This window comes from Urocitellus parryii, chromosome 1 (genome assembly GCF_045843805.1).
Source record: "Urocitellus parryii isolate mUroPar1 chromosome 1, mUroPar1.hap1, whole genome shotgun sequence".
In the NCBI taxonomy this organism is placed as follows: domain Eukaryota; kingdom Metazoa; phylum Chordata; class Mammalia; order Rodentia; family Sciuridae; genus Urocitellus; species Urocitellus parryii.
Genome location: NC_135531.1, coordinates 23796888 through 23810175, shown reverse-complemented (window position 1 = coordinate 23810175; position 13288 = coordinate 23796888). Strand labels below are relative to the sequence as shown.

Here is a 13288-nt window from a genome sequence, read left to right as displayed (position 1 = left end):
TCTTACTGCCTTCTTGTAGAACACAGGAACTAAATCTCATTTCATTCTTTCATTGAGGGATTAAGAGAAAAAAAAAAGCATTGTTTTTGTTTTGTTTTTTTGTTTGGTTTTTAACCAGGGATTGAATTCAGGGACACTCAACCACTGAGCCACATCCCCAGCCCTATTTTGTATTTTATTTAGAGACAGGGTCTCACTGAGTTGCTTAGCACCTGTCCATTGCTGAGGCTGGCTTTGAACTCAAGATCCTCCTGTCTCAGCCTCCAGAGCAGCTGAGATTACAGGTGTGCGCAGCATTGTTCTTTAAGGCTCTGATTCCCTTACTTTTCAATGCCTGCCCTCGACTTCTAATACTAAAGAAGAGTTTACAGTTTTGTATGTGTGTGTCTTATGGACTTCAGATTTGACATAGTACATGTAACCTCTTGTACAACTCAACACCACTTTTTCTGTACTCTTTCTTTCTTCATGAACAATCTCTTAGATCCCAAATATATGTCATGAGCAAAAGAATCTAACTTAAGGGTCTTGCTTTTATTTCCTCATCTGTCAAATGGAGGTGATACTGTTGACCATGGGTTGTATACTTGGCTATGAAAATTAAATGGAAAAACAGGTGGAGTGAACGAAATGCTTGTTTGGTATTAACAATCCACATCACTCGTTTAGTTAAAACGCATCTTCAGGTGGAGGGGGAAACATCCTGGTAATATATGAGCTGGTGTTCAGAAATGGAGAATCAAGCCGCTGCCCTGTCTGTATGGTGCTAAGAGGCCCTGGTCGGCCACTTACCTCCCTGGGTACTCGAGAGTGCTGACGTCACCTCCAGAATCCACTCATTCTGTGAACACTGGGGGTCCTTTGGGGAGATGGAGGGGAAGAAGGAGGTCACTTGAGGAGATCAGAAGCAGGAGGCAGAGGCAGTTTTCTTCCCTGGACAAGAGAGCTCAGGCAGCACCGTGTAGTAAACTGCTCACTTAATGAGCACCAAAGGAGGGAGTGACCTGCAGTCAGGGGAGAGCCTCTCTCTAAAGGCCGGCGCCTGGGTCAGGTGGTGTAACCAGAAGGAGGGGGGAGAAAAACAACCCGTGTCCAGTAACTGCTGTTTATAGCTGGGTTCAGGTTCTTTCCATAAAGTCTTTAAGCCCCACAGAAGAGAAGCCCTGGGAGTCCTCTCTGGACTATTCCTATTTGTTCCTCTCCTTGTCGCATGAGGCTCTGATCTCCGGCATATCTCAAAATGCTTCTTTTTCACTGTTGGCATCAGTGTCAGGATTCAAGGTTGGAAAAATCATCCCTCTAAAAAAGTATCTAAAATTGTCCTCGAGATTCCATTGTCTCCCCTGCCCCTGTCCCCACCCCTCATACTGAAGATTGAATCCAGGGATGCTTTACCTCTGAGCTACAGCACAAGCCCTTTTCATTATTTTATTTGTTTGTTTGTTTGTTTTTAGTACAGATGGACACAATACCTTTGTTTTATTTATTTATTTATTTATTTATTTATTTTTTTTTTTTTTTTTATTGGTCGTTCATAACATTACATAGTTCTTAATACATCATATTACACGGTTTGATTCAAGTGGATTATGAACTCCCGCTTTTACCCCGTATACAAATTGCTGTATCACATCAGTTACCCTTCCATTGATTGACATATTGCCTTTCTAGTGTCTGATGTATTCTGCTGTCTGTCCTATTGTCTACTATCCCCCCTCCCCTCCCCTCCCCTCCCCTCCCCTTTTCTCTCTCTACCCCTTCTACTGTAAATCATGTCTTCCATTTGTATTCTCTTGACTTACCCCTCCTTACCTCTTATATGACATTTTGTATAACCCTGAGGATCGCCTTCCATTTCCATGCAATTTCCCTTCTCACTCCCTTTCCCTCCCACCTCTCATCCCTGTTTACTGTAAATATTCTTCTCAAGCTCTTCGTCCCTACCCTGTCCTTGTTTACACCCCTTATATCAAAGGAGTCATTTGGTATTTGTTTTTTAAAGATTGACTAGCTTCACTTAGCATAATCTGCTCTAATGCCATCGGACACAGTAACCAATCCACAAAACTACAACTATCTTATTTTTGATAAAGGGGCTAAAAGCATGCAATGGAGGAAGGATAGCATCTTCAACAAATGGTGCTGGGAAAACTGGAAATCCATTTGCACCAAAATGAATCAGAATCCCTATCTCTCGCCGTGCACAAAAGTTAACTCAAAATGGATCAAGGAGCTTGATATTAAATCAGAGACACGGCATCTGATAGAAGAAAAAGTTGGTTATGATCTACACGCTGTGGGATCGGGCTCCAAATTCCTCAATAGGACACCCATAGCGCTAGAGTTAACAAATAGAATCAACAAATGGGACTTACTCAAACTAAAAAGTTTTTTCTCAGCAAAAGAAACAATAAGAGAGATAAATAGGGAGCCTACATCCTGGGAACAAATCTTTACTCCACACACTTCAGATAGAGCCCTAATAACCAGAATATACAAAGAACTCAAAAAATTAGACAATAAGATAACAAATAACCCAATCAATAAATGGGCCAAGGACCTGAACAGACACTTCTCAGAGGAGGACATACAATCAATCAACAAGTACATGAAAAAATGCTCACCATCGCTAGCAGTCAGAGAAATGCAAATCAAAACTACCCTAAGATACCATCTCACTCCAGTAAGACTGGCAGCCATTAGGAAGTCAAACAACAATAAGTGCTGGAGAGGATGCGGGGAAAAGGGCACTCTTGTTCATTGCTGGTGGGACTGCAAATTGGTGCAGCCAATTTGGAAAGCAGTATGGAGATTTCTCGGAAAGCTGGGAATGGAACCACCATTTGACCCAGCTATTCCCCTTCTCGGTCTATTCCCTAAAGCCCTAACAAGAGCATGCTACAGGGACACTGCTACATCGATGTTCATAGCAGCTCAATTCACGATAGCAAGACTGTGGAACCAGCCTAGATGCCCTTCAATAGATGAATGGATAAAAAAAATGTGGCATTTATACACTATGGAGTATTACTCTGTTTTATTTATTTATTTTTATGTAGTGCTGAGGATCGAACCCAGTGCCTCACACATGCTAAACAGGTGCGCTATCACTGAGCTACAACCCCAGCCCCTCATTTTGCATTTTGAGACAGGGTCTCACTTAGTTGCTTAGGACCACATTAGTGGCTGAGGCAGGCCTGATGCTTTCGATCCTCCTGCCTTGGTCTCCCCAGTTGCTGGAATTATAGGTGTGTGTTACCACATTGGCTTTGCCTTTTCTTTAAATTTAAACCTGGACAACTACCTGCTAGTCCCTTGTATTGTAATATGAATGCACTAAATTTGTTATCTTTGTTTTGTATATCAGGATTAATTTATTTTCCCAGTGCTCCTTATTCAACTTTGCTTATATCTCTTCCTTCTCAGACCTTTTATTCCTCTTCCTTATCCAGAAAGATACTTGAGCTTAAGAAAAAAAGAGGAACTTTTTCAGATATTATTATATATAAACCTATATAAATAATATCCTCTACTTCATATATTTTTATACACTGATTTTGAGATACAGGATATAATACATTACCTGTTTAAATCAGGTAGGGCTATCTTGCATTATTATTACATGATTTTTCATTGTCAAAGAATATAATATATGCATTTTAAAACACATACATGTTCCTTCATATGAATCTTATCTACTTTATTGTTAGGCTTTTTCTCCAGAACCTCAAAGAAAAATAACTTTTCAAACAAGGAGTTTATTGTTTCATGTATCTCATAAGTTTGTTATGTATAAATTACCCACTCCACGTTTTTAACAAACCAAACACACAAATTTCCTTCCTCCATCTTGTAATGGTACTTTTTAGCGTTTTTGGCTTTTCTAGGATGGAGAGCCCCACGAACCTTGGGAGCACCCTTGCCACGTCACTCTCAGGATCCAATTCTACACACACGGCTCACAGATGTGGGCCGAGTCCTGCACATAACCTGGGTGGTGCTTGTTTCTGGGAGGTGTTTAATCGGGGCACGGGAGTGTAGGGCATGGAACATCAGTGACTGAAGGTATGTAGTCAGGTGACGCAGACTTCAGTGAGTGACAGACTGCACCTGTGACTGTGGACCCGTGAGATTACTGTAGAACTGAAAGGTTCCTATTGCCTAGTGATGTCATCAGGCAATGCATTGTGTGCTCCGGGGACTGCTGGTATACATAAGCCTGGGTCATCAGTCATGTAAAAATATGGCATATGCCATTATGTACAGCACATCATATTTGACAGTAGCCATAGTTATGTTACTGGTTTATATTTTTTTAACTTTATTTTATTTATTGTCTGTGATGCTGAGGATCCAACCCAGTGCCTCACACATACTAGGCAAGCGCCCTACCACTGAGCCACAACCCCAGCCCTGAGGTTTATTACATTTACTATGCTTTTTAGCATTATTTTAGAATCTACTCCTACTTACTAGAAGTTTACCTGAAGACAACGTGCCGTGTGGTGCTGGCAGCAGCCTCACCATCTCTTGTTTACATTCAGTTGTATCAGGAGGCCACTCAGAGTAGTTGACTAGACCATCTAGCTTTGTGCTAGTGCACTCTGTAGCCAGGCATGGTGGGGCACACCTGTAATCCCAATGAATCAGGAGGCTGAGGCAAGAGGATTGTTAAATTGAAGGCTAGCCTCAGGGGGTTAGCAACGCTCTTAGCAATTTAGGGAGATCCTGCTTCAAAATAAAAAGGACTTGGGATGTAGCGCAGTGGTAAAGAGCCCCTGGGTTCAATCCCCAGTACCAAAAAAAAAAAAAAAAAAAAAACCAATAACCACAACAACATTCCATGATGTCCTTACAATGACAAAATTGTCTAATGCCACGCACATTCCCATCATTAAGCTATGCATGCCTGTAGTGTTTTTGACTGCCACAAAATCAAAGTTTTGCTATATTTTAGATGTTGCCTGCTGAAAACTCGGTTCTTATCCCCAGTGTCAATCCAATAATGAGGACTCGGTTTGGGGAAAATGAAGGTTTATTGCTTTGCTAGCAAAGGGGAAATACAGGGGACTCCTATCCCAAAAGCTGTGATTCTTCCCATCAGCAGCAAAAAGGGGCTTTTAAAGAGGTGACTCAAAGGCTACATTCCTTGGATTCTCTGTTGGAATCGTAATTCACTTGTTAATTTGGGAGTTTGTCATTTCTGAGATCTTCTGATGCCATCCCCAAAGTCTGGATTATTTCATTCTTATGGTGGGTGTGTGCTCAGGGACAGATAACTCTGCCTAGGATGGGGAAGTAAGGTAATCTGTTTCCCCTGAGATTAGGAATAGGGGGAGAGAAGGAAAAGAAACACTTCCATTTTAAAACTCAGTTGCAGGGCTGGGGTTGTAGCTCAGTGATAGAGCCTTCGCCTTGCATGCACGAGGCCCTGGGCACTACATGAAAATAAATAAGTGAAATAAAGGTATTGTGTCCAACCACAACCAAAAAATAAATATTAAAAAAACATAAGTTTAAATAAATAATTAAATAAAAATCAGTTGCAGTGGCCGAGCTGCATCAAAGCATAAAGTGGACCTCTGTTACCTAGGAACTTTAGAATTTTAACCTCTGGTTTCATATTTGTTGCAACTTGCATTTAGGAAAGCACTGACCCACAAGCCAAGAGACCAGGCTGTGATTTTTTTTTTTTTTTTTTTGCCATTGACTACCCTGGGTGACCTTGATCTACAGTTTCCTCTAATCTAGAATGAGAGACAGAAGAGTCCAAGGACTGCTTCCAGTAGAAAACCTCCCTGTGTGCTGAGGAAGGACTTCCCAGCAGATGATGCTGTCAGGCTGCAGGTTATCTGCAGGTTATCAAGTACTTTGATCCTCTGAAATTTTTTTCTCACATGATACCTGCTCCTTGAACTCTATTGAGCCTCAGTGGTTCCAGGACTAGCCTCTCCCACCAGCTCTGTGTCCTCTGTATTTCAGATGCCTGAGTCAGATGAACACCAAGATGTGTGCGGCCCTGAGGATTCCAAGGGGAACTTGGAAAGTCCCAAACAGGGCAACAGTAAACTGAAGCTCAAGAGTCGTCTGTCAGGTAAGTGTCAACTCTGCCTGCTGAGGCCTGCCCGAAGAGGAGCTTTCCGCCTTGGGAGTGGGGAGATAATGCCATTAACGGAATGAGCACTTTTCTTCCTTAACCTCAAAATTGTTTTTCCTTAGATGATGCATGCTCCTGGCATAACAGCGCCATTAAGCCTGGCTGCCCACGTAAATATTTTTATTTGAGTCATAACAAAGTGAATGCCAACGTTGCTGTGTGTCTCCACCAAAATGTAAATTTGTTTGGTTCATTTATTTCTGTAGGATTTCAGGTGACCCCTTCAGTGTGGAACACCCCTGATGGTCCATCTTCCCCACCCTCAGCCAACCAGAAAAAGGGACAAAGAGCCATTGATCTAATATCAAATTTGCATCTCAACTAATCAAGAACAAATGGGATGGAATTTCAGCTCTTCAAACAAATAGATTCTGTATTCTCTACTTCCCGGGCATTTCCTTAGAGTCACTGGCCTGTGCCCTGAATGCTGAAAGCGGAGGCCAAGTGCAGGAGACACAGGATGACTTTCATGGGTCTCAGGCACTTTTGCCCTGATGGGGCATTTCTTCCACCAAAAAATAAGAGTTATATTTTATGCATGTGTTGGTATACAAGTACAGTCCGGGTTCATGTAAATCTATTTGTTGAGATTATGTTCAATTTTTTTCTGCTTTTAAAAAGTAATTAAAACATTCCTGTGGGTCCTTGGAAGTGTCATGGGCCTCTGGCACTGTATTTTCTGGCCTAATTGGCCTAATGGAGAAGTCGATCCTGGCTGCCTACCCCTGACAGTCATCTGGGATGACTTTTCTTTTTTTTCTTTCCTGGAAGGAAAATAAAAAGGAAGACACAGAGACAAGGTGCAGAGGCAGGAAGATGGCTACTCCTACCTGTTCCTCTTTATTTTTATTTTTATTTTTTTGGAGCAGGAAAGTTAACAGAGAATTGAACCCAGGGGTGCTCTACCTCTGAGCTACATCCCGGGCCCTTTTTATTTTATTTTGAGACAAAGTTTCACCAAGCTTCCCAGGCTGGCCTTAAACTTGTGATCCTCCTGCCTTAGCCTCCGTAGTCTCTGGGATTACAGGCTTGTTCCAACCTTCCTGGCTCTCAAAGCAAGAGCTGTGTGGCCTGGCAGCGCCAGGCTTACCCTTCTTCAGCTCTTGAATTGCCTCACACCCTTAGGCTGATTTCTGAGCCTCCCCAAACTTCTACTCCCCACCTGAAATAAGAGAGTAATACCCTGACTTTGAAAGGTTGGGCAGATGTGTGTTTTTAATGTACGTGATTCATCTAGGGCAATGCATAGTGTGTTGTATCCAAAAACCATCTGCATTGTCCTCCACTACCCAAATCAATAGAGGGGGCAGTAGCCAGGCTACCAGCCAAAGTCTGGTGCCACCTCCCTCCCTTCCCTCCTCCCTCCCTGGCTGGCCTCCGCTGAGTCTATTCTCAGGCAAGATGGCAGGTATGGGACCATAGAATACATCACTTTTTCAACAAAGTAAACAAAATCAATTGTATTTGCAGCTCTGCAGACTGAGGTGGTGTTAGAACATTTGTGAGAAAAGAGACCGTGAAGCCAGAGACTGATGAGGAGAACCAGTGCAGGTTCTTACCTGGAGGCAGCAGCCAACAAAACTGCCCCCCGCCCATTACCAGTCCTGAGGAGTGGTTGAGAGAAACATTTAAATCCTGTTTGCGTTTGGGTGGGGAAGGCCCTGAGGTCAGCTCTCTGACACCTTAGAAACAACCCCCTGGGAGACTCACAGAGCTCTGGGGAAATACAGGGACCTTTGGAACCAACCTGGTCACATTCTTCATTTTATGGATGAGACCCGAGAAGTTAAGGGAATCCCAAAGGTCGCTCTGTCAAAGTCGCTCAGGGAAAAGAAGCTGCCCCCACCCCTACTCCCACCCCCACCGCAGACATTTCTTCTTCCAAACCTTGAGTTTCCTGATCATGAAAGAATTCTGTCCCCTGTCTGGGGCTTCCTAGATCCTTCTACAAAGGGAGTGGGATATAGCAGGGGCGAGGGGGGGGTGTCGGCTTCCGCATGTGTGATTTTCTAATTCTGTTCATGCTAGAGTTAGTCAGCTTTGTTGCTGGGACAAAATACCTGAGAAAAGGAACTTAGGAGAGAAAAGATTTATTTTGGATCATGGTTTCAGAGGCTTCGGTCCATGGTTGTCTGGCTCTGGGGCTTTGGGCCTGAGGTGAGCAGAACATCATGACCAAAGGAAAGGGTGTTATGGAGTAATACCTCATGGCACTCAGGAAGCAGAGGAGGGAGGAGGAGGGCTCAGGGTCAAATGTACTCCCCAAGAACATACACCCAATGACTGACTTCTCCATTCAGCTATAATTAATCTACTGATGAAGTCAGAGCCCTCCTATCCAATCATTTCCCAAAAGATCCACCTCTGGACATTGCTGCATTGGGAACCAAGCCTCCAACACATGAGCCATGAGGGGACATTCCAGATAGACTGTAGCAATACTGTAAATTTGGAATGAGCGGCACGTCCAGCTGAGCATTAAATCCAGAACTGGCCACTGTTTGTCATGAAGGACTGCCCCCCCCTCTTCCTGTGTCCTTCCGGGACATCCAAGGCTGTGACATGGGAATGCAGAACAGGGAGAAACACAGACACATTATCCAGAACTGTGTTCAGTTCCCAGCTGTGCCACTTCTGGTGGGACCAATGACCTGGGACAAGTGACTTCTCTGGGCCTCAGTTTCTTCTCTGTCAAGTGAGGGTTATAATATACTCTCACCCTGACAGTACTTGTGAGAGGCTTCCAAGGTCCAAGCCTGGTTGACAGATCGAGTTGAGAGTATGCATGTGGCACTGCCATTCTGAGTGTGGCAAGTGCGCCCTTGCCTCGTGGTGGCTGCCACCCTTATTACCCTCATCATCTTTAATACCGGGCTCATTCTCATCATTTTCATCTGAATCCTTCTCGCCTCTTTCCCTCTCAGAGAGAGAGACCTGCTTGAAAGGATTCAGGCAGGAAACTTCCCAGGAGTGCGTGGTCCCAGGGGAGGCTGCCCACAGGTACACAGAGCAGTGGACACCATCAGCCACTCACCAGGCAAAGACAGGACCTGTACAGGTGGTGGCGCTGTGGGGAGATGGCCGAAGACACAGATGAAGGGGCGCCAGGACTCTGGCAGGATTTGAAAGAGAAATTTTAGGGACCATGGGGGAGAATGTATTAGAGAAGTTTTGGCCACTGTTTTTATTCCTCAGCCATTTGAAAGAGCCAAGATAATCTGACAGCAACAATGATTCAGGGCAGCAGAGCTCGTCAGAGGGATTAGGAGAAAAGAGGCCATAGAATCCGGGGGGTGGGGAGGCAAGGGGGCAGGCGAAGGTGGGAAAAACTGCATGTGACATCTGTGTGTCCCAGTCCAGAAAGGAGGGGGAAGAGGACAAATCCTTTCCTTCGACAGTCATCAGCACAGAGCAGGGTAGGAGGAGATAAGACTCCAAGTGTAATCTGGAGACATGTTGAAGAGGCTTAAACCCAGCCGTTCAGTCCTGTGAAATCCATTCATTGTAATGACTTATTTGCATACAGATTTCCATGAGATCAGCTCCGAGTTTGTACTGTAAACCTGGATGTTGATTTCATATTTTCTTAAATGAGTCACTCTGGCCTTGCCCTAGTCAGTCTATGGACACTACAATGTGGTTTCTGTCCTGTTAGTGACAAGAGCCTCCCTGTCAGCTCAAGGGGAATTTTTTCCTAATAAATCTTTTTTCAGATGAACAAGCATGCCAAGAGAGATTAATCAGGTCATGAATTATTAACTTATAAACTATTAAAGAGTATTCGTAGGGAGGTTCCAGCCATTTCCACGAGGGTTTTGCCCTGTCTGACTAGAGCCGCAGCAGTCTCTCCTTGCAGGGAGAATTTTTCTGATATTTGCACCTGAGTTTTTCCTTACTTCATGCTTCCTTTTTACCAGCAGGGTTCCCCTTTAATATTGGTACTTTCAATTTATCTGTGTTAATCCCTTAGGTTTCTGATCTTTTCAAATGCAAAATTTTCCTTGGTTGCAAAGGAATTTCAGATGTTTAAAAAACCTACTTCACAGAGTTAGTATTTAGCTTTTGAAAAGCCAAGGCATTAGTGATATCCATTATAATATAACTGTATCAGCACTTTTCTAACTTTTTATCACTATTAACAACTCATCAATATATTCTTTTTCAAAGTACCAAATTACCTTGCTTTATTCTATGAAAAATTTTCAGAGAAAGTTTTAGGTAAATAGAAATTTTAGGTCATCAAATGAATCATCACATAGTACAGAAGAACTTGATATTCTAAATTATCTATATGTCAAGATATATACACACCATACATATACATACATACATGAATACATATATACTGTATATAATAAAAACATTGCAATAGAATTATAGCTGTATTCATATTTAAATGACCCATTATTTAAGATTAAAATCTCTTGCATTATCTTTTTTTTTAAATTTCTGGTTATAGGTGGACACAATATCTTTATTTATGTGGTACTGAGGATTGAACCCAGTGCCCCACATATGCTAGGCTAGTGCTCTACCTCTGAGCCGCAACCCCAGCTCTCTTTCCTTATATTATTTTGAAACAACATACAATGTAAGTTGGAAACTAATAACGCTGCCTTTCAAAATCATTAATTTCTTAAACAGGACATTAAAGTTCTATCCATAAAGGTGAAAAATGATACATTGTCATGCACTACGTGACATTTCTGTGCCCAGTGGCCCATGTATATGGCTATGGTCCCATAAAACTGTATCACCATTTGACCTTGTAGCCATCTTAGTTGGTGTAAGTACACTCTATGGCAGTCTCACAACAAAGTCACCTAACAGTGTATTTCTCAAGACATATACCTGTCATGAAGTGATGTATGATCATCTTGTACTGAATTAAAATTATGAACTCTAATTCATCAAAAAATACCACTAAGGTAATGAAAAGGTTGGTCACAGACATGGAGACAATATTTACAATACATGGATCCCACAAAGGATTCATAATGTAAGATATATTAAAACTAAGTAAAAACTATGAGTCCACAAGAAAATGACAGAAATCCAATAAAAGAATGGGCAGAAGCCTCCCATAGGCACTTTACAAAAGAAAAACAGCCAATGAATATATGAAAAAGAAACGTGGTCACCTGTGAAATGCAAATTAAAAACCACAGTAAGATACCATTGTGTACCCACCAGAATGATTGACATCAAAGACTGACACTATCAAAGACTGGCCACGAGGACATGGAGAAGCTAGAACTCATACATTGCTTGTGATACAACACTGGCAAAGGTGAACAGATGCCTGTACCCAGCACTGCCACTCCTAGGTGTCACCCAACAGAAATGACTTGTGCAAGAGATGTGTATGAGAATATTCAGTAATGGTATATCTAGATCAGAGGTCAGCAAACTACCTCCCACAGCTATTATTTATATGGCTAAGAGCTAGAAATGCTTTCTACACTTTGAGTGGACTATTAAGAATGTGTGACAAAGACCATACAGAGCCCACAAAGCTAAGAGATGTGATATCTGGCCCTTACCGAAAGAAATATTTGCTGACCCTTATTCTAGTTCTAAAACTGGATACAAGGCAAATATCCATCAACAAAAGAATAAGTAAATAAATAGTGGTATGTTTACATGATGAAATATTATACAGAATAGGAACAAACAAGCTACTAGCATACAAACAACAGGAGTAAATCTCACAAATGAATGTGAGGAACAATGAGCCAGACACAGAAAGTACATATTGTACACATTCATTTATATAAAGGTCAAGAACAGGCCAAAATCGCCTGTGATGTCAAAGTCCAGATCATGGTCACTGCTGGGGGAGGGGTGGGCAGTGGCATGACGGGTCACCCTGAGGTTCTGGTTAACTTTCTGTTTCTTGACCTGGGGGTGTTGGTCACTGTTACGTCCACTTTGTAAAACTTCATGGAACTGTCGGTTAGGATTTATAAGTCTTACATGTTAATAAAAATTTTATTTAAAACGTCGTGCTACACGTAGGCTAAAAAGTGTCTGGCCCGTGATGGAACTGTACCAACCACAGAGTTCTGCTTCTCCACCACTGGACGCGCATCTGCTGATGGCCTTCTCCCTGACATTCCTGGCTTTTCCACCACATCTATATCTGACTTGGATCAAACATATCCATGGCCTCTCATCCAGTCTGGTCACTTAACTGGCAGTTTCTTCATAACCATTAATAGGCCTTACTACACAACAAGCTTTTGCAGAACTTGGTCTGGGATCCTGTGGGCTTGGTACTTTGGGTATCTTGGACACCAGGCCTTCTGAAACTGTGCATATGGCCTAAACACTACAAGTTTAAGTCTGTGGATACTGTAAAGAGTCTTCTTATCCTATATCAAGCCATATTTCCCACCCCCTCTCTTTCCCAAGGGGGTGTCCACCGTCTAGAGTCAGTGGAAGAATATAATGAGCTGATGGTGCGCCACGGAGACCCCCGGGCCAGGATGCTGGAGGTCTCCCGAGATGGCCGGAAGCACTCCCTGCCCCAGCTACTGGACTCCGGAGCATCGCAGGTCAGTCCTGGGCCACGGGGTGTCTCACTCAGTCACAGCCACAGTTGCTTAGTGGGAGAGCAGGGTTACCGGCCTCTGGGTCTCCAGACTTTCTTCTTCTTCTCCTAACACATGGTCTACTGTGTGAAGAAGAACCTCCCATCTGTGTGGGCCATGAGAGAGGGTGGAGACGGTATAGAGAGGGAGGTCTACTCAGAGAGACTGGAAGGAAGAACCCTAATAGGTGAAAAAAGTTAGAAAAGAAAGAGAACCTCCATTGCATCTCAGCCTCTCATTCCCCCTGCTGCTGTGGATTTTGGAACCAAGAGTCGATTTCGACTGCCAGCAGACAATGGCGTCTCACAGTCTGTGGTGAACCACCATGGCTTATTTAATGGGCGCATCGGGTGTCAGCATAACAACTGTGGGGCTGGGGTCTGCTGGAGCCTGGGCCACGCCTGGGGCCTACCTACTCCATGGTGACAACTCACACAGCCAGGGTCAGGACGGGCTGCCCAGAGCGGTGAAGTAGCTGGTTAAGTTAATATTCCAAGCCTGTTCCCCTCAGAGCACTGGGCTCCGTGACCCTGGGTGG

General features: G+C 43.3%; 1 protein-coding gene across 1 annotated transcript in view; it reads left to right on the top strand.

Annotated features, from left to right (window-relative positions):
• The window catches only part of Pdzd2 (PDZ domain containing 2), a 235097-nt gene that overhangs the window by 170408 nt on the left and 51401 nt on the right, over positions 1-13288 (top strand). The window contains exons 6-7 of the mRNA XM_077800187.1: positions 5983-6094; positions 12572-12714. Coding sequence (XP_077656313.1) covers positions 5983-6094; positions 12572-12714 — 255 coding nt within the window. The remainder of the gene's footprint in view (positions 1-5982; positions 6095-12571; positions 12715-13288) is intronic.